Below are 21,663 nucleotides of genomic sequence, written 5' to 3'. Positions count from 1 at the left end.
GCGTTCCGACCCGGCCCCGAGGGGGGGACCGGCGCTCCGACCCGGCCCTGAGGGGGGAGCGGCGTTCCGGCCCGGCCCTCAGGGGGCACCGGCGCTTCGACCCGGCCGTGACGGGGGGGAGCGGCGTTCCGACCCGGCCCTGAGGAGGGGAGCGGCGTTCCGACCCGGCCCCGAGGGTTAAAAACAGCTTCGGCCGTCGGGACGAGTTTAGTCATAGCCGCGTGTAACATAGGGTTGTGGCAGGAGCCATAAGTAGCACAATGGCAGCAACGCAAAAATTACTTTAGTATTTCCAGCTTCCAATGGGGCACCCAAATCCTTCCCTCCACCCTTCTTCACAGCACCATAAAAACCAACGCAGAGACGTAGTTACTTCATCAAAGGTTTTAGGACATCTTGTAAAAATAGAAGCACTGCATTCCACCCCGAGAGAATTCTCTGACAGCGGGTGGTTTGGAGTAGGTCAGTGGACGGGACAGGGTAGGGAGGCAGGGCAGTGTGGCTGTACCAGGTGCGCTTGGTGAACTTAAGGGCTAATTGACCACAGCGCTCATTCCTAACTCCCTTCCACCAACACCGGTGAAACGCCCGGGCAAAATGAAGAGCAAACTTTGCATAGCCCAGAGTACCCGCACTGCACATTCAACCCCAAGAGACAAACGGGCTGAACTCCTTCAAGACTGCAAAATGGAATTTATGCCGATCATTTCTGATCCAAGCTTAAGCAATAAATAAGAGGCATAAAAATGTGAATTGGAGAAATCTGGTTGAATGTCAGTGATCTTACTTTCTCTTGTAGAATAGAATCACAGAATGGTTGGGGTAGGAAAGGAACTTCAAGCTTGTTGTGTTCCACCCCCTGCCATGGGCAGTCACACCTTCTACAGTTTACTCGTGGCCTTCAACATTATAGAATCTACATGGTTTCCACAGCACAAGAGCAGCACTGTCATTACTGCCATTCTAAGGTATTGGACAGCATCATCCTTTTAGTCTAGATGGCAGGCAGCCTTGAATACCACCTTATGAAAAACTAAGGTTACAAAGAATCGGGTCAGAATACTTGGAAGAACAGAACAAGTTCCCAACTTTTGCAGTGCTGAAAACAATCCTTCCCTCCCTTCTTCCCCCCAAATACCTCTCTTTGCTGGTAATGCCTCGGATTGCACCTAAAATCCTTTTGCCAAGATATGAAACAGTTCCCAGCGCTGCAAAAGTCCACTTCATAATCACCAGTGAGCTTCTTGCCGAGTCCTTAGGAACCTGGGAGTGTTGGCACTGTGTTTTATTACCCTGACAACATCAAACAAATACTTGACCAGTTGTGCACGTTCTTCTCTTCCTGAAGGACAAGAAATGCGAGATGATAGCAGCACTTTAATTCCCACCTTTTCTAGTCTTACCTCTGCTTTTAATTTCAACATACACACACAATTACTGTAACTTCGGTATTAGGAAAGTTAATGTCATTATATTAGAATTGTATCTTTCAATGGAAGTGGTTTCATTTGAACAAGCAAAATCAAGCTAATACCATCCACAGCTGAAACTAATTTGGTTTGCATGTGTTAAAAGTAAAAACACAAGAACAGTGTGGATATGGACATTCTACTTACTTCTCTAATTATAAAAATCAGGAAATAAGAATTAAATACTATTTTTTTAATCTAAGTTCTGAAAGAACTCAGTTCTGAATAAAGGAAAGATAACAGCACTGTAACTGGATGAGGAAAAGAATGTACTCTTAAAAGAGTTAGTTCATGAAACTGAAGTTTCCTGCTGAGGAGACTAAAAATGAACTGATTGGTAATTTTTCTAAAATACTAAGGTTAAATGGACAAGTGAAATACGGATTATTCCCCCTGCATCTTTAGGACCTGAATCGGGAACTGCATTACTCACCTTCCACAGCACAGGGTGCTGGCTGATTCCCAACATGCTGTTTCTTCTCCCCTCAGCTTCTTCCAAAGCTTTGTTTTCAAGCTTACAGCTTGAAGAGTTTCACTGGTACAAAGGTACTCAAACTGCTCACGTACAAAACCCTCCAATTCCTTTATTCATGTTTTCAGGATGTATGTGGTACGTACAATTAACATTACACCAGCTACAGTACCTCTGTTGCAAAGAGGTACCTCAACACAAGGTATTCCAGAGCACCAACACAGACACAGACACTACAATATCACTTTGAAATGATTTTTTCGCCCCCCCCCCCCCCGCCCTTTTTTTTTACCATTTTCTTGTAATCTTGACAGCTAGGACTTCTGAGCTGTTGGAGATTCTTTGTGGCAGATCCCCTAGTGCAGTGGCACTGGTGTAAGAAGGCTGCTTTAGACACTGGAAGGTCAGAATGAGAACTGAATGGGGTAACCGAAAGAGGTGCCATTTCCATTGCTCGGAAGCTTGGCTGCTGTCTGGGTCCATAGCTGTATGTCAGCCTCCTGGAGTCCCCTGCACAATCTCCTGCCTTACAGGTGTGTCCATACCTGACACATCAGGAGTTAAACAGTGGGACTGGAAAGACTTTAAAAAGGGATGAGCCTGAGAGAAATCTTTGTTCATTATGACAAGATCAAGGACAATCCCTTCAGGTCACCACGCTTCACGTGTCCATCTGTTCCCTAAACTCATCCGTTTTTATTCCGATGCTCTGCTTAAAAACAAACCCAAACTACAAAAAGGTTCAGCTCCATTCTGTACACGTTCTCCATTTCCAAAGTCATTAGTCTGCATTCAAACCTTCTCCTTTCGCTTTAATTTGGACACTTTCTTGACAGTTCCGTTCTTGTTTAGAAGCTTCAAAACACGATCCTTGTGATCCAAGACCTTTAGCATGGAGTCTCGAGCCTCACTGATTTGATCCATCACGAGTTTACACCTCTGCATGTTCCCCTGAAAGGAAACACTTGTCATTAACTGCAGAATGTCTGGTCTAAGCAATCCCTTTCCCTTTTCCTACTTGTGCCCCTCGTAACTGATAACACAGGAAGTGAACCCACATGGGTTTTTTTAGGTCAGCTTTAGCTTTTCCTAACAGCAGCAGGATGCTTTGAAACTAAGGGTATAGTTTTGGGTTGAGGGGCCACAGGACCTACCTGTATCAGTTCATTGATTCGATGCAAGTCATCATCGGTTGCTGCCTTTTTCTTAGGAATGAGTCCCTCCTGCAGGGCAGTCAGTCTCTCATACACATCATGCTCCAGGTTTGTCTAAAAGACATCAGCCCTTCATGAGAAGGGTCACTGCCAAGCTGGCAAACACTCGCCCACGTTAACAACACTACACAGAAACAGTGATAATCCATTCCCCTCTCAGCTGCTCTTGTCAGTGATTCAGAAGATGGAGCCTCTGACAAAATGTGGCACTATCCATTCCTTTTAACATCCTATTTACAGGATTGCTCCTCTTCTGAAGAAACATGGATCCTACTACAACTGCTTCCCCTACTTCTCACAATACTATTCCAGGAATGCAGAGGTTTTGGGGAGTTTGGTGCTAAAATGCAGAGCACCTACCTCACCCCCAACCTGAAACAGAAGCATCCAGGAATGTGGATCAGTGCTGCCTCCTCAGATCAGCCGCACCATCCCAAACAGACGCTTCTTCAGACCTGTGCACCAGCAGGAGGGAGTTGCCAGTTTTGATCATCTGTACAAAATACATCAGCTCTTATGTCTGGATCAAAACCAACACTCCAAGTTTCCAAGCCACTTATGCCACATTCCTGAGAAAGGGGAAAGCATGTCCCACTCCCTTTGGGCACTACACACCAGCTCCTTTAGGGTATCCCAATGTACTGAGTTTGTAAGAATGTCTTCCTGTCTTACACAGCCTCATGTTCCCCCATATTGCGGGAAGCTCCAAGCCCCGTGCACCTACCAGCTGTAGTAGCTGCGCTGCACAGAGATGGACCTTCCACCCTTGTGCACGACAGGACACACCCTTCTGACTGGCAATCTCTTGCAGCATGGCCTTCTTCTCTTCTGTCACCAGGAAACACAAGCATACAGTACTCAAATTTCAGGAGCTGGCCAGGCCTCCCTTCTCAAACAACAATAACCCAAGTTCTGCTCCCACTACATCCTAATAAATGACAATGAGCAACGTTTTGATTCAGACAGGAAAGTGACCTCCCATCTGCCATGTACCTGACTGCTGCTCTCACTCACTAACAGGTTATCTGTACTTTCAGAAAGGTTACATCATAACCCATTATTTTCTCATTTAAAGAATATAGTGCTCAATGTTTCAAACACCTGGCACAAACAGTAAAAGGCCCACCTTGTACTACTTCTCACTCCTAGATGTATTTGCACAGTTGTGAAAACCCAGTTTGCTTAAAAGTTTTTGAAATACTAGGTAAAAAGTCTGGAAGACAGTATCTGATCTCTGTTTTCCTTGCATTAGGTAAAAAGTCTTCTTTAAAAGCCCATTTGTTACTTCACAAGACTAGTTACACTAAATATGGAATGTGATTAAAGTGCAAGTGTTAGGTAGCAAATGAGAAAACTCAAGTGCAGCCTATCACCACGGCATGTCACTTTTATGAGGATACCTTTTGTGAGCAAATTTCTATCACTGTACATAAGTAGATTCATCAATAACCACACCATTTTCTCATTTACAAAACTACAGCTAACTCTGTGTGGCCTCCTTCCCTCCTTGTCTGCTCCATCCCGAGTCTGACCTTTGACGCGGACGTCGCTGTATCTCTGGAAGTGGTGGTAAGCAGCTTTCCAAGGGTTGCGGTAATGACGGAGCAGGGTGATCGGCGGCCTGGGACGCACAGGGACGTATCGTACACCTTCCTCGTCTACAAAAGGATCCAGAGCTGCATTATCATCGAGCAGTGAAAGCAGATTGGCATCCACTCCAGCAGCAGATCAGTAAGTGCCACCTCATACAAAATGTGTGTTGAGAAAATTCATTTTCCCTGAGCAGCCCTTTACAAAAAGTGCTGAGGAACAGATACTTGGATTCTCTATTACTCGTATTTAGGAAGTGGGAATGTGACAGAGCACCTTCTCTGAGAAACAGAACAGAAAATACAGACACTTGAATAAGAACAAAGACATCAGAGACGTCATTACCTATATACTCCTTTGGAGGAGACTTTCGCTTCTCTGCCTTCACCATCAAACTTTTGGCAGTGGATTTCTCATCATCAGTGCTGTTTGTTTCCATCATGTCCCCCTCCTCTGTGGAGATGACATGCTGCTGCTTACGAGGTTTCTTCCTCGGTGAGGCACCAGGTGGCAAATCGTTTGGAGGCATGGAAAGATTGTTGGCCAGCAGTGCCAAAGATGGAGACACAGTACTTGTAGTCAAAGGAGGGACTGCTGAGAGGAAGGAAAGAGAAGAATCCAAACCATCAGCAGTGGGAAGATAACACATTGTTTGAACACTACTTCCAACAGTATTTCCTGTTTCAGCACAGTGTGAGGAACGTGATGGGTACCAACAGGCCAGATATCAAGCCAGCAGTAATTATTAGGACAAGCCTATAAGCTAAAGTTTTCAGTGTCTCATATACATAAAGAATGAGAGCAGAGCCAATTGTCCCTCAGTTGCTTCATACTTGAAACTTACGTTAATGTTAACAAAAAGGAATCATCCTAACATCTGTCTGTGTTACTGTAAAAAAATATCCCTCTGTATGTACACCAACACAGGTCACTGGCATAGTAAGCAAGTCCCTATCCTCTTGTGATGAGAGAGTCAGATGGAATCGAAGCACGACTGCAGCACTCTCCTTGCAGGAGTCTGCTTGTACTGCCAAGCCCTCAGCACTGATCAGCAGGTCACTGCACCAATCAACACACGTGTGGAGCTGGCAGCAGTGAGCCAGGTAGTCTGAGGGAACGCTCCCTGAACTTGGAGGGACAATCTCCATCAGCCACGACCAAGGCTGCAGCATAAAAGTTCTGGGATGGGATCTCTGGACAATTTGGCATACCCACAAATGCCAGGAAGAGACAGAAGAACCCCGAAGAGCTTAATGCTATCTGCCTATGCTCCACACACATCTGCAGCAAGGAGCTGCTTTCTTACAGGACAACATACAGCTTCAAGAAGAGTGATAAAACCAACAGCTAAACCTGAACTCTGAAACTCATGAAAGTGGGATGCACTCCTATCACTTTGCCACTATATAGTGCCCAAGAAGATCTGTAAGGATCTGAATTTACTGACCTTGTCATTTGATAGCAACTATGGCCAAGCTGGGTACGTAAGGCAATATAATGAACATTTTTAAAAGTTCTAGAGAAAAATATGCATGAATCACAGGAGGGCCCTAGGAAGTCCTAATCTGGCCACGAATTCTTCACATATAAGAAAGGCCACTGGAGCTGAACAGTAGGATTTGTGAACAAACTGAATTTAACTGAGCTATTCCATAATATATCAGTACCACTGCTGAGCATGTGCATTTTAGGCAAGGAACTCACACAGACTCTTTGAAGTTGGATCATTTGAACATGAACAAAGCAACCACAATAAGAAGTGATGTCATGGGAGATTAGAAAAAAGGCAAACTAGATCTTTATAAGGCATATGGGAGCTCTAGTGTTCTGTGCTACCATGGAAGAGATGACCTTTTAGTTTCAAGATGAAAGTGTTGCAATCCTCCTAATTCCTCCACTGTGTCAAAAACTAAAAAAGCAAGCGGATGATTACCAGCCACCTACCAGATACTGGTCGCATGATGTCCGTAGGCTCCATTTCCTCTTTGATTTTGATCTCTGGTACCACAGGGCCCAGCACCGCTGACAGGGCACCGCTCATGGTGGATGGAGGAGCAGGTGCTGCCACGATGGTGGTGGAAGTGGGCGGGGCAGCCGGAACAGCTCCGGGAATGGTGGACAGTGCTGCTGCAGGCTGGGAGGTGGGACTGGCGGCCGCGATGATCGTTGGAATGGCAGAGGGGGGCTGCTGGGAGGTCGGGGGCACTGTGATGGTGGGCTGCTCGCCACCTTGGTTACACACTGCCTCCATAGACACAGGGACTGGAGTGGCCATGGACACGTGAATTTCAGGCTTTGGCTTGCCACTGTAGCACAAATAAAAGCAAAACAAAGTGAAGTGAACTGTATCTCAGTCATAAGCACCCAGCACAAAGGAAATGAGCCAAACTGGAGTCAGACTATCCAGTTTTTCCTGCACCCACCTGGCTCAATAAAGTGTTTAACAACAGGAGAAGGCTTAATCTCAGTTATATTTCCTCCTCCTCCCCCTTTCTAATCCTTTGTATTTATTATAGATACTACTTTTTCCATTCACCATGACAAGCAAATCCCATGACTAATTCCAGGTAACTTCAAAATACTTGTAAAAGGATCAAAAGAGTTTTTACAATGCAGCCAAGAGGAACTTGTACCCAAAACTGTACTTGCCCCATCCTCTGCAGGAGCTCCCACTGTAGCTTACAGTTATAAAATTGTAAAGCCACTGAACTCTACTGAAGCACGGCACAAGCTGCATTTACCTTTCCTCAGCGTTAATTTTCAAGTACTATAGAAAAGTTTTGAGGCCTATCTCCCCTTTCAATAGTGGAGGGTTTTTGTTTGTTTCTGTGAAAGCTCATCACCACAGCTTTTAAGGGTTACTTCCTCAGCTTCACGAACAGCAGAACTTGTCAAGGCTGTTTGTCACAAATTCAAAATAGATTGTTTCCCAAAAGAAAGAAGAATGCTCCAACAGCCAAAGAACACAAGTCAAACAAATGTAATGCCACTATTGTGATGCAGTTGGCTGTTTCCTAAAGTCTTACCCAGCAGGCCTTGGTGATCCAGACGTGCTTCGCATAGTGCTCTCAACACGTGTGCTGGCCACTTCAGGTGGCTGAGGGGGAATTAAGCTTTTCCGGACTGCCAGCCTGTAAGAGACAGACAGATCTAGGATTCCTACCTCCCTGTGCAAAGACAAACACCCCTGAGAGCAAAGAAATCAGCTCTCTTGCACAAACCAGGACAGGAGTTGTGGCTGTAGCACTGCTCTCTGTATTCAGTATAACCAATTCGCTACACAGAGAGTCTCATTTTACTTTTCAAATTAGGTATTATATTTTCTTTTAAAATAAAAGATTAGTAGCTCTGGCCTAGTCTCACCCAATTTAGGGCTTCTCCAAGAATGCCAGCTGTACTTTCATCCCGTCAGTGAGAACACTTCGCTGCAACTGCCAGGCTCCAGCAGTGGACAAAGGGGTCTGGCCATACTGCTGTCCTGCACTCCTGCTTCAAGACTGAGCAAATCATCTGGAACTAAACAGTGCTCAGATAGGTATCTGCTCCCTCTAGCTGGACTAGACTGTCAGACCCTGACTCCAGGACCTCAAGGCCTGAGTGTGGATGTTAAGATGATAAGGCTGATTAAGGTATTTTAGAGACTATTTAGTCTCCTGTGGGACCAAAAGTCAAATTGTTGTCCAAAATAATCAACCTCTCAAATGGAAACAGTCTTTAGTGATCTACCTCTGACTCTTTAACTTCTCTTTCAGTTTTAGAGCCTGCAGCTTCTCTGCCTTAAAAAAGGTTTCAACCCACATAAAAAATATGCAATTTTAATCTCACAGGACACATTAGTTCCAAATGCTTTCAGTTGCTAGTTGGAAGGAAATGCATTGTTAATTCTAAAGCTGTCTCTTGCCTCTTTATTAAGGCATTTAAAAATAGACAGGCAACATAAAATATTTTAAGAGTTTAGTTACTCCCTCGCTTTTTCCTAATCAGACTTCACAGCAGGGTACTAATCCTATCCTTTCCACTCATCCACATATTCTTCCAAGAAAAGCACTGAAGACAAAGCACCCAATTCTAATTTTAGTAGATTGTGAACTCTTTCTTTTTATCACACTGAGCAAGAAAGCCTCAGATCCACTTTCCCTCAAAAGGTCACTTTCAAGACCTAAGACACAAACTGTCCTTCTCATTTTATTACTGACGGTACAGAAAACTGTATCCTGCCCTGGGGGAGGAGAAGAACGGTTTCACCAATCAGCAGGTTACTCACAACCACTGCTGAGTGAATAATCTGCAAGAATATTCCTTATCTCCACTGAAATGATTCCATTTGGCTGGGCTGGATTGCACAGAAGTCACTCACATGTCGCCTTCAGTTCTACTCACCCATCAGTGGCTGGTTTCTTGCGAAGGATGCTTGGGCGTGGGGAGGAGCCTTGGGCTGGAGCACTGGCACTGGCACTCTGGTTGTGGGTTTGCACAACAGTAGTTGCTGCAGAAGCAGTGTTGAATGTGTTGCTAATAGGATTGGCTACAATGGTGGCTCCATCTGCCAGGACTACTGCTGGGAAGGATGGACACGGACACAGCAGAGAGGAAAACACAGAGAGAAAGTGGAAAGCAGCAGTTACTTAATGAAATGTGATGATAAAGCAGGGGTTTGCAGAGCGTATGTTGTCCATTATCTGAGTCCCTCAGTCACTAACTGCAGTGTTTTCAGACACTTTTGTAAGCAGTATCTTTGCCACGAGCAATCTGATCACTGAACCTTCTGCAGGGAAGGTGGAAACTACCTCCTGCCTAACAAAAGCTTCTCAGGAAATAATCTTTTCCAGAAGACAAGGAAAACACAGAAATCACTAGGGAGATCACCAACACTATTGGGTCAACAGAGTAACACTTTTGGTAAGAGCCCATGTGGCAACACATGCTAGTTGTACATAAGCTACATCAGCTGTGTTTGCATTCTGACCTCCTGCCAGAGCCTGTTTGGCCAACTGAGAGATGCACACCACGTGGACAGCCAGGAAGTCACAACACTGTGCCTGCCAGCTATGCAACAGCATGTTCTCTTGGATGCCATATCCCATTCCTCCAGTAAGTTGTTGGGGCTTCATCATACCAATCATATTTAATGAAAGATGGTTTCTGTCATAGCTCAATATCAGGTTACCAACAGCAGAAGGTACCTGGCTGTATTCTAATTGCTCCTGGGATCTAATGCACAGCCGGAGAACGTCGCTCACTTTTAAGTTACTTTTCCTACAAGGCCTTACTGAAGGCATTTGTTTAAGCTCAGGCACTGCCAGTCTTTTCCACTGAAGTAACCCATCCAAGGCTGCCCACACACTCCACCTAGTACGCTTTAAAAATAAATCAGTTCAGAAATAGATATTTGCTGTGAGAATATGTGCACGGATGTATTCAGTGTCCACCTCTGGACCAAAGAGACTGTAACAACATAATCAGTCAGAGCCAAAGGTGTAGGACAGCAGCTCAGCTGCTCTGTCTCGGTCTGAAGCGAGGACTTGGCTGCTTGCACTTACCTGAGGTCTTGGTGTCGCCGGGTGGCTGCTGGGCACCAATGGGTGCTGGCTGCAGCCCCTGCGTGCCCATGGGTGCAGCAGGGTGGAGTCCTTGTGTCCCGATGGGCGCTGGCTGGATGCCCTGGGCACTGATGGGTGCGGGCTGGATGCCCTGGGCACTGATGGGTGCGGGCTGGATGCCCTGGATGTGCCGGGCGTGAGATGCATCGACTGTCATCAGCTGCATGGGGTTCAGGTGGACAGTGGAGGCCACTCCCACACCGGTCTGGGCTGTGATGGCCGAGTTGGGCGCCTGGGCTGAAACTGGGAGCAGCAACACAGACACCTCACCAGCAGGTCACCTCAGTTCCCCCTACCATCTCTTGCTCAAATACTAACTTTTTTTTCAAAGACATTTTTTTGCTTTGAAAAATTAATTTGCCAGTGTGCTTGTTGCAGTAGTAAATTTGAGAGTAGAGAAGTAAGATTGTCTGCCAGAGGAATTAAACATTACTGCTGATTTTCATTCTATTTTTTATTTCAAATTGCAGCAAGAGAGAAAAGATCAGTTAAACTCTGCTTTTAGGTAGACTCAAATTACAGTCTCAGAAAGCTGTGCTGTATTTTTGCTCACTATCATATTGTATAATGCATGTAAGTACCAACACTTGGCATTTTTTCCTGCTTAAAAAAATAGATTAAAAGTAATCAGAAACCTAAGTAATTTCTTGTGCTCTGAAGTTGAACACAACCTTATCTGGCCTCAGAACATGGCTCACAATTATGGGCTGGATCCCACAGCTCAAATGAACATGATTATCTTTTAGTGGCAGAGCAATGTTCCCAACAATACACCTTCTTTAAGTAGCTCAATTCATTTAAATAAATTCACAGCTCTAAACAACTGATTCCATCTTTTCAGATCCACTACACAGTGTATTACAGCTCTCCCACACAGCACTTAATAATACTGCTGGACCACTTGCAGACCCTGGATCTCCAGATTTCCAGTCTCTACAGAGCTGCACCAGGATTTCTGCAGGCACACACAGAATTCAAGTGTGAACTTGCCAACAATGGCCTCGCTTGCTAACAGTGCAGAACAAGCTGGTTTTATCATTGTCACAGGATTTCCATCAAGTTCTTGTGCTGACAAGACACTCTAAAAACAAGCATCATAAATTGAAACAAGGTCCCTGAAAATGGCTCTGTATGAAGTGTGGCACATTTATTCTCTTAGTCAAAACACTACTGTTGCAAAACTTTCTATCCAACAAAATCCTTTTAGGATACTATATAAAACACAACCAGCATTTGGAAAGCCAAAGCCAACATTCTGCCTCCAAAATTCTGCATTAACTCTCCTTATCTCAGTGATCTTTTAAAAAGTCTCCTCTGCAGCCTGACTCAGCTGTGCTCAGCATAGGTGTACCTCCCTCCTCATACCCTGAATGCTCTGCTTTAAGTTGTCACCACCAGCTGCCATAATTAATACTTTCCATGGATTCTTCAAGTCAATTTAACAAGTAAAACGTCTCTGTCAATAAGCTCCTGATGAAGAACATACATTTGCATTTATACAAATGACCATTAGCCTACCACCACCCCAGTATGCCTCCAGAACTGGAACTCTTCACTGTGTGCAATTATGTTCTGTCAGGGAAAGTTTAGATTGGATGGTAGGAAAAAGTTCTTCCCATAAAGGGTTGTTAAGCCCTGGCACAGGCTGCTCAGGGAAGTGGTGGAGTCCCCATCCCTGGAAGGATCTAAAAGATGTGTGGGTGTGTCACTTGGGAAAATGGTTTAGCAGTGGCCTTCGGAGTGCTGGATTAATGGCTAGACTTGAAGATCTTAAAGGTCTTTCTCAAACTTTAGGTTTCTAAAGAACCCTATGATTCTATACTTTCCTGTTCAACAAATGGGCTTTGCCACCTCCCAGTCCTTCTGAATTTCCTCTATACTGCTCACAGGTAACGTGCTGCCAGCAGACACAGATACACCAGGAAAATCCACATCATGCATGTTCTTGCAGTCTGAACAGTGGAAATTATCACATTAGAGAGAACAGCCCTAAACGAGGTAAGGTAAAAATGCTCCAAATTTTGTCACAGAATGACATAAGTTTGGGTTGTGCATAATTTTTTTGACTGCGACTGTTCAAATACATTAATTGCTTCATTTTTCTAAACAGAACGCTAGTGCAAGTGTGAAAGGCAAATTATTTCTTCCCTTTTTGGTTCAGGTTTCTCTCTCAAACTGTACATTCACATGAAAAGATATTAAAAGAGCTTATCAGAACACCAGGGAATGAAGATGTGTCAATGAGTTGGCTTGGTTTGGAGGAATGGAATTGTTTTGATTTGTAGAATCAGGAACTTTTACTTACAGACACGCAACCGCTGGGATATCAAATATGAAACTCCTGAGAAAACTGTTATTAGCTGGATTTAGTAGGCTCTGAATTAGTTCAGTACCCTCTGTCCATGAGTTTTCCCCTCTGTCAACAAGTCATCAGAGACTTTTTGTGACAAATTATCAGAATCAAGTGCAAATCCTTTTAGTTCCTTCCATCACTAAAGCACATACATAAGCTAAAATCTCAACAAAGCACCCGAGGCTGCTTGTCCCAAGCTGGTCTTACCTGGATACTGGCGGATGGTGGACACGGAGCTGGTGATGGGGGTGTAGGTGTGTGCAGTCAGAGGGTAGGCAGAGGGGGGGTATGTAGGCAAGAAATACTGGAACTGGACAGGCACCGACTGCCTACAGGCATCAAAGAGAGCAAGTGTTACACACGTGAGTTCAACAGTTAACCTTCAACCCCTGCCCTTTAGCACTCCCCGTGCTTTCCAATCTCATCTGTCATAAGCTATCAATTACCTCAACTATCATAATTGATCCAAAACTACCAAATCCCATCCCCCCCAGGCTTCTACAAGGTTATTTCCACCACAGCAGAAAAGCAGCAGGGCACTCAAACCCTTCTCACACACACTCTTATTGACAGAGCTGTTAGTTCTCTGCCCACCTGTTGTCATTTCTGGTTTCCATTGCTACTGGGTTTGGAGATGCCCGGTGGCTGGACAGAGGTATGAGGTTACTCCTCTCTGCTGTGTAATCAGACTGGATCCGGGGAGAAGTGTGTGTGATTTGCTGGGGAACCACTTTAGCTGCATAAAGACAAACGCTTAATCAATTGACAGGCAAAGGAAAGGCTAAGAAACACTGCAAAGGCAAGATCAGTAACTTTGTCAAAAAAACCAAGCAACACTACTCCCTTCCCTCTCAACCCAAAACAACCCACCCCATCCACAGATGATTTCCTATCCACAACAGACCAAAAGGAGAACAAAGCATTTCTCACCAATTTCTAACAGAATGGATGGATATTCTAAATACATATATAAACTACACTTGCTAAGAAAGTCACTTCAGTGCTCAGATTAAGTTCATTATTTTAGGATCAGCCCAAACCATTCTGATGACAAGAACAAGTTATCTGAGTTTTGAAAGCAGAGATCAAGGGAAATGAGACCAAGACAGACAAGTGTATGTGGACAGAGGCCACGAAAAGAAAGAAAACACCTACAAAAGCTTTACAAGAAATGCTGATGTATGAGATACAATTTCACTCCTTGGAAATAAAAAGAGACTACAAAATTTTAAAAGAACAAGGAGGTCAACAGGAAAACAGACAAACAAAAGGAACCTTATGGAGTTCTGTAGGAAACATCTCAGGCACATTCCACATGCAGGCAAATAAAGTTCCCACCTTTAGACCTTAAGTGTTTTACATTCAAGTGAACACACTAATCAAATTCAGCTAGGCTACACCTAACACCTCAAGAAGCACATGAAGTAACTTACAAAATCAACTAAGAAAGCCATAGTCTATCACCAAGCAGTTATAACTTTTACAGTATCCAGTGCAGGTATTGAAGTGCCAAAAGGCCCAAGTTTGGCTAAAAATTCAAGAGGAAGTAAACGAGCCATTTTATTACCTGCTCCTCCTAGAACATCTATTTCTTCCTGGTATTAAAAAAAAATTAGAACAGCAGACCTGTTAATTGGTTTCTCCCAGTTTGAACTGATTTCCTTTCCCTCCTTAATTTGCTAACATGCACAAACACTTCCAGCATACAGAGAAAAACTGAAGCATCAGTTACACACTTTTCTGAAAACTGAAATCACTCACCAACTGGGATGTTTGAGGTCGTGACAGCTGTAGCATGGGAAGAATGTGAGGGCATTGTCATGGTAACAATGGTGCTTGTAGGCGCTTGGGTGTGAGATACAGAACCTGAAGAAAAAAACCAAACTTAATAGGAGATCTTTCTTTGGAGCCCTACCATGCCAGGGTATCTACATCCTAAAGAGGGCAAAGAAGAACTCTGTAATTTCTCTCCTGAAGCCTGCTCATGCACCTCCAAATGCAGTCTTTACCATGAAAAAAGTTTTGCTCAGAAATGATCAGGTTCTAAATTCAAAGAAGAAAGCCAACAAAAAGCAACAAACCCCACCCCTCACGATGCTCCCACAACAGCATTACGAATACTCACCAGCTGTGGTTGCTGAAGCAATGGTATTCGTTGCCAAAATAGGTGCCACAGTTGCTGCTGCCACTGGAGTACCAGTACTGAAAATGGTTTTCTATGAAAAGAAATTTTTGAAGTTAGAAGACTACCACATTTAAAATCTATACTTAGTATGGAATCATCTTGCACTGACTGTAAAGAACATTAATTTCTAACTCATACTAACTCTTTTCCAAAATTTAATCTTAGCCTGCAAGCTATAAACAAAAGAGATCTCAAGAAGCAGCAAGAGGGTTTTCTGGTGCTTGCAGCTTACCTGAGCCATGGTGTGGAGCTGTGGTTTCTGTGTGCCTATGGCGGGGTGCGAGGGCAGCGTGATCCGTGTGGCCGTGTCCCGGGGCTGCGCCGGCCGCTGGATGCTGATTGCTGCGGAAGGGGGGTGCTGCTGGATAGACAGCGTGGGGCGACTGAACAGGAAGAAAAGTAATCATCAAGATAACCATGTGGATACTGAATATGGAAGATACAACACAGGGACACGCATCAGGCCTCTGCCTCCTCCCCGGTGGCAGCAGCGCTGCTGTCAATCACATGGCAAAGCAACATAAGGAGTTTGAACTACACTGTTCTATCCTCATCTGCCCAATGTACTCAGCCAGAAGGGCAGTCTTATCATAACTCTTATCAGTTCATAAAGGGAACTTCATGTCAGGGATGCTTTTCAACATTCATGTTTCACTTTTTGCTGTGTCTTCGTAAAAAATATGGGCCAAATATTCACAAGTTCCCGCAACACAAACTCTGCTGTCCAGGGAGCAGGGCTTCAAAAGTGATTCATTAAGGTCTTTCCTTCTCATAACACAGAGCAGCAGTTCATGTTTATACCCATTTTTATTCACAGAACTGCAAGGATTTGCACTGCACAAGCATTACTATTTTTGTTTTATATCATTCCACATGTACAGGATTATCAGCTCTGGATGATTAACATTTCTCCTCACTGCAATTTCTGTCAAGTCAGAGCACTGTAGGTTTTACCTGAGGGTTGACTCTGTGGCATGTGCTGCTGTTGTGGTTATAACAGGGGACTGAGCTCTTGTGGCTGAGACAGTTGCCACCACTGCAGGAGGAATTGTGCTTGAAGTTGTCACAGGAGGACGAGACTATTAAAAAAAAAAAAAAGAGTTAAAGAGAGAACATTCAGAAAGGAAATTCTGCTGTTTAGAGAACAACTAGGAATTACTTGGTTAAAACTGGCTTCCCTACACCTTGTCACTAAGTTTTGGCATTCTGAGACATTTCCAGTCTTTCTGAATTGATCCGCAAGCTCCTAAGCAGAACTGTCCTGGTTTTCAACACACATAGAGCACAGGAACCAGTAACCCACAAAGCTAACAAGACCACATCTCTTGAGGGTCTTTAGAAAAAGACTCAAAGGTGTGTTCCCTTCAGAATGAAAAGAAATTCCAATCCAAGTATAGCCATGAAGTCAGAGGTGATTGGGATCCTAACTGAAAGCACAATGTGAAGATGTTTAATCCTCTGTCCTAAGGCTGAACACTAGCACTGCTTTTAGAGAGATGATACCTACAATCCTCTCCTTATACATGTACAAAAGCTGAGATATACATATTACAGTGAGACTTCAAAAATTCTACATCAATTCACATATTGAAGAATAAATCAACACCAGCACATTGTACCGGACTTTTCAGACTTTAAAACTTGAACATGTCTGAACTAAACTGTCTTCCCAGTTTCTAAGCATTTTGGAGACAGAAAAAAACCCAATTTCTGGCACCAAGTCTATGAAGAAAATAAAGAAAATAGACCTGGAAGAGAGCTGACAGCCCAGTAATCAGGCAATTAGAGGTTATACATTACAGGTATGTGCCAGGAAGAGTTTGGAGCTGGCAGTCAGTGATGTGCAGAGCTGCCTGGCTGCTACCTGCCTGGATTGGCTGGTGAATGATGTGCTGAACTGCTGGCTGAGCTGCGGCTGCATTTGGCAACTGGGAAGCTGGTCTCAGGACTGTGGTTACTTTGGAACTGGACATCACTGCAGCAGCTGCTGCACCTGGGGAACAAACAAACGAAGCATGTTAAATTGCGTGCACCCAACAGCTCCGACACAACCACAGACAGACCCTGACATTAGGTGGCATGTCAGTTCTAATTTCATATGCATGTCAGTTCATGTGATGTTGGTGTAAAAATAAGGCTTTTGACAAACATACATAAGGTTTTAAAAAAGTATGTGTGGAGGGGTAGGTATTATTTAAATTAATTTGCTTTAGAGGTATCTCTTATTCCCCTGTAATAGTCTTGTATGGCAAATCCCATGTTTTCTTATTCCAAGCTATGGAAGTCAGTAGAAGTAATTCAGTTTGATTACTGAGCCAATGTGTAAATAAGTCACCTGATACCAGCAATGATCTCACTGCACCTGATGAAGTTCAGAAGAAAAATACACTTGCAAAAGAAGGAAACCAAAACAAGGAAACACCATACAAAACAAAACAAACAGCCACACCTCCCCCCAAAAAAAACAAGACCAAAACTCCACACCATTTAAACCTGCAATTGATTAATTTGTCTACTGTCTGATCACTCCTGATCATAATAAATCACCAAGGCCAGTAGCCTTGCAATCAGTTGATGGACTGGATTGCATACCTTCTGTACATGTCCTCCATTGAAATGACTACCTCAAAAGTTAATAATCAAACCAAGAGACAAAGAGCAGGGAAAAAGGGTAATGTGTACTGAGAGTCCAAGTCTGTGGCAGCTGTCCCCCAAGAAGCAGGTGAACACTACTTTAGCTACAGATAAACATCCACAGTCCTTCCATCTGCTCTAGTTGAAGATTATGTTTTTGCTCGTGTCCATTTATTTTTCTTGAGTGAGCAAATAACATTGAACATAAAAAGAAATAAAAGTGACAAATGGTACTTGGAATTCAGATCAATTTAAAGCTGAACTACAAACCTAACCCATAAGACTTCGAAAGTAAAGCTGCAGTCAGAAATCTTACAGGCTATAAAGAGCACAGGGCTGCATTAAGGAGCTGATCTCCTGTTTTACAAGCTGTAGCATCCAAAATCCTGGGAAACAAGAGCCTGTAGTTGTCACAGGTAAATGCAAATGCGCACAATATGATGTGTTAGCATGCATGAGTGGTCCTGTGACAGGGGGATACAAGAATGTGCCTCACAACTGCCCAGCTGCCCCTGCCATAGGTGAGCAATACTTGCTACCAAGAATGTACGTGACATTTTGCAGGGTAGGTGAGTCTCTACCAGTGGATATTTTTTCTTGAAAGTGTTGACTGTTTTAACAGTAAAGAATTAGAATAACAGATGTGCTGGTATCTGTCAGCATTTTAAGCACTGTCTCATGGTGCTGCCCTAAATGGCTGAAGGCAACATAATTCTTAAAAGGCCAGCAGTCACTCACTCACGCTAACAGTTTAAACATCTGAAGAAAGAGTTGCATTAGCAGTGAGGAGAGTTTCAGAGGTGTGGGCTAAATGCACCAGCTGAGAGACTGTGAACAGGAGGCAGGGATAGCACAGCTTGATCTTTACCTCGGGGCAGATGAGATGCTCCAATGTGCAGGGGAGGCCCAGGAGCACTACTCCTGATGATGGACATCTGCACGTTGGTGGCCATGATATGATGCAAGTTACTGGGATGCCCCTGCAGAGTTCAAGAACAAAACAAGTCAGCTGTGTTGACAAAAATTAATGGCCACAGAATTACCACATCTCAGCCTCAGAGACAGAAAAGAGATTTTGGAGAAATAATCGGTGTACCAAGGTTGCATGCACTAAAAGCTGAGTGGAGAAAAGAGGCAGGTGTTTGTACAGGATAAAGTTACAGAGCCTGCTGACACTGCAAGATGTAAACACTTCTCTGTTTCACTGGTCTGTTTTTATGGTTGGTACCTGGGTGACAGTCACCCAGTAGCCACCCACAAACAACCACAGAGTTGGCCCTCCTAGCATTGGTGACGTTAAGGCATAGTTTCATACCACCTCTCCAATAAAGTTGAGAGAATGGTGGAAATCTGGCAAATGCTGGAACAAATTCTATTTTTTCATAACTCTAGACTTCCCAGAGATATTAATATACAATAAATCCACTGAAACTGCTGCACATCCTTAGCCAGACTAACTCAAGTCCACCTAAAGACACTTTACATCAAAACCCTGAGAGATCTAGTAATGAGCGTTCTGACAAACTATTTTCAAACCACCAGAACTGGCTCTGCAGTCAAGTTAGAGAAGAAAAAATTTTCAAAAGCGTTATCTACACAGGCTCCCTCAAATTTTGTCACTCCTAGTTCAGCAAGAACACAGTGCAAACTCACGAACTGTTCACCAGCCTCTTCTGATCTCCTCCCAGGGAAGCTGAAGAACACTGCAATAATGAATCCCAGCAGTTTGTCTGCAGCAGAAATTCTCCAAGTGACACTGACACAGCAGGAGCTTTTAAGGAAAGACCCAGCTTTTGGGTATGGCTCTGCCATCAGAGCCTGGCTGTGCTATCTCAGTTGGATGATTACAACAAATCAGCAGCTTTGTAAAGAGGTGGTGATAACTGAGGCTGAAGTTTAATGATACAAGCAGAACTGATCCAACAACCAGTGGCACTGAATTGGGAAACCTGCTCTTTTACCTTCCCTCCTGCTCCAAAAGCCCACATTTTCAGTTGTACGTGTATTGATCTGACCATGCAGTGAGATGAACAGAAAAGCCACTAAAAAACCACACCTGTTGCCCACTGATTGTTGCCACAGGAATTGTTGGAGCCTGTGGTATGTTGCTTTCCATGGTCACAGTCACTTGCCCAGGGACCTTTGTAGGAGCTGAGAGAGTAGAGGGTGGAGCAGGAGCAATGGGCCGGCTGGGCATGGTGGGCTTCAAGGGAGGCTACAAGAAATGGAAAGACAGAGACATTGGCAACTTCAAATGAGAGCTCAGTGTTGAAGCAGCAATCATTTTGTGGGGTCAAAGCCTGAGGAGAAAGTTTATGCAAGTATGGGTAAATATTTGGAGAAGAAAGATACTGAATATTTGGTTATTCCTAACAAAGAAAGGGCATATTTTGTCCTGGAAATATGCAGGTTCTAGCATGAGTCATCAGCAGAATCTGTCAGGGCTATGGTATTGCCCTACAGACACTGGATATTAACAGTTAATTTTATACCCTGCAGAGAAAATGGAAGATTTCAGAAACTGATTGAAATCACTGTTCTCCTAAAAGATAAACAAAATACACCCCCCTCAAAAATAATACTGAAATACTAGCAAGTCCTCAGTGTATCATCTGGAACCCACAAGGCACTGCACAGTCAGCAGAAGCATGCAAGGAAAGCTTTAGAAACAAAAGCAGAGAAGGTTTGGGTGTAATTTACTTTTTCTCAACACCGACTCATACAGATCGTATTTTTTCCCCCGATGAATCCTCTCATTACCTTCATAAGCCCATCCGAAAAAGAAAGTGGCACAGCTGGAGTCAAATGTGCTGGTGGTGCTGTCACTGTCACTGGGGCACCAGACTGGACAGGGTGGTGCTGTGTCAGCATCTGGACCTGTGGGTAAGGCCGAACCACCACAGGCTCCTGCTTCTCCTCCCGAGGCTGTATGGAGCCACTGGGACCCATGTGTTCTCTGGGAGCAACTTCTGACTCGCGACTAGATTCGTCACTCACTAGTGAAAAAAAAGAGAAGAAGGTAAGAATTGTTAAAAAGTTCGCTTTGGTCACCCACTAGGTCAGAGATGAGACATCAGAAATATCTAAGTTGAAGAAATTCACTCTTACAATTAAACATATTCCAGTGATGAAAAAACTGGGAACTCTGGCACTGCTTCTGTCTGTTCCCCTCAGAACTGAGGGGTCTGGCAATGTTGGGCAACCTGGGGTCAACTCTGAGAAGTCCATCTAAACACCTTCTTTAAACACAGATTGACTAAGTTTTCTTTCAAGTGAAAAAATTTTAATTATCGAAGTAACCGCCATTAAATCCCACATCAAACAGCATGAAAAACTCCGCATTTAATGCAATATCTATCTGAATATCAAGCTGAAAAAAAAGCATAAAGCATAAACCCTCCTGAAAATGTAGCTGCTCCCCCAGTCACTTCTGGTGGCCTGCTGAAAACCTGTCACCGTGGCAGGGACAGCAGGACCTGGAATCAGGGTTCCCACTCCATTTCCAGCGCCATGAGATGGATGCTCCCATGCCCACTCGTCACTTCTGCTAAGAACACACAGCGGACGAGCTGAGAGGGACAGACAGCTGCGCACAGACACTTGGCAGCAAAGGCGCATCCCCGTTCTGCCGGCGCTCTCCAGAGCCGGCAGCTGACCCGACTCCCACGGCGTTCTCCCCACGCGGAACCGCGGCAGCTTTCAGGCCGGCTGCCACAGCCCGCGGGGCCGCCTCGCTCCTCCCGCCCGAGGCGGAAGAGGGCGATGGACGGGGCGGGGTCACCGGGATCGCTTCCCACCCCTGGAGCCGACAGATGCGGGGTCGGGATCGCGCTTACCTGTGGCGGCGGGGGCGATAATCCCGGCGGAGCCGCTGGTGGGGATGGGCGGCGGCGCTGGTCCCAGGGCGGCGGGAGGCGCGCCCGAACGGGGAAACTGCTGCGAGCTCATATCACCTGGGGGCAGCGCGGCCGTTATGTCGCGACACGCCCGGCCCGGCGCCGCCGCCCCCGTCCCTCCTCCCTCCCTCCCGCTCTCCGGGCGCGGCCCCGCGGCCCCACCCACCCCGGCGCGCCCGCGCGGGCGGGCTCGCGCGGCGCCCGACCAATGGCGGCGGGGCGGAACCGGCCAATCAGCGCCCGCCCTGCC

At 44.9% G+C, this 21,663-nt stretch overlaps 1 protein-coding gene across 4 annotated transcripts; it reads right to left on the bottom strand.

Moving 5' to 3' along the window:
* Nucleotides 1–2,033: 2,033 nt before the first annotated feature.
* On the bottom strand, nucleotides 2,034–21,516 carry SAP130 (Sin3A associated protein 130). 4 transcript variants are annotated; one of them, XM_042024523.1, is made up of 20 exons: nucleotides 21,354–21,514; nucleotides 20,278–20,513; nucleotides 19,574–19,732; nucleotides 18,386–18,497; nucleotides 16,752–16,876; nucleotides 15,838–15,962; nucleotides 15,116–15,266; nucleotides 14,824–14,914; nucleotides 14,460–14,564; nucleotides 13,293–13,434; nucleotides 12,906–13,027; nucleotides 10,286–10,588; nucleotides 9,126–9,303; nucleotides 7,772–7,876; nucleotides 6,690–7,051; nucleotides 5,091–5,336; nucleotides 4,688–4,813; nucleotides 3,880–3,983; nucleotides 3,096–3,209; nucleotides 2,034–2,892 (listed from the first exon to the last, which is right to left on the bottom strand). In XM_042024523.1, the coding sequence occupies exons 1-20, from the start codon at nucleotides 21,463–21,465 to the stop codon at nucleotides 2,734–2,736; spliced, it is 3,177 nt and encodes a 1,058-aa protein (XP_041880457.1). In that variant the 5' UTR covers nucleotides 21,466–21,514; the 3' UTR covers nucleotides 2,034–2,733. The 4 variants fall into 4 exon arrangements, with proteins under 4 accessions (XP_041880457.1, XP_041880455.1, XP_041880456.1 ...); XM_042024521.1 differs by having other exon boundaries at nucleotides 5,091–5,339; nucleotides 21,354–21,513; XM_042024522.1 differs by having other exon boundaries at nucleotides 5,091–5,339; nucleotides 9,126–9,300; nucleotides 21,354–21,513.
* Nucleotides 21,517–21,663: the final 147 nt, after the last annotated feature.

The sequence above is a fragment of the Corvus kubaryi genome, unplaced genomic scaffold (assembly GCF_017639235.1).
Source record: "Corvus kubaryi isolate FWS band 111438036 unplaced genomic scaffold, C.kubaryi_AGA036_p1.0 37264, whole genome shotgun sequence".
In the NCBI taxonomy this organism is placed as follows: domain Eukaryota; kingdom Metazoa; phylum Chordata; class Aves; order Passeriformes; family Corvidae; genus Corvus; species Corvus kubaryi.
This window is presented reverse-complemented; position numbering and strand designations above follow the sequence as displayed.

Bases quoted from the DNA above. Each gene is read 5' to 3' on its own strand.
- SAP130 (XM_042024521.1), bottom strand. From the start codon at position 21,465: ATGAGCTCGCAGCAGTTTCCCCGTTCGGGCGCGCCTCCCGCCGCCCTG. The intron at 13,028-13,292 runs GTGGGCAGAGAA...TGATGCCTGTAG, and splicing joins GAAACCAGAAATGACAACAG to GCAGTCGGTGCCTGTCCAGT. The intron at 9,304-10,285 runs GTAAGTGCAAGC...CATCCTTCCCAG, and splicing joins CGGCGACACCAAGACCTCAG to CAGTAGTCCTGGCAGATGGA.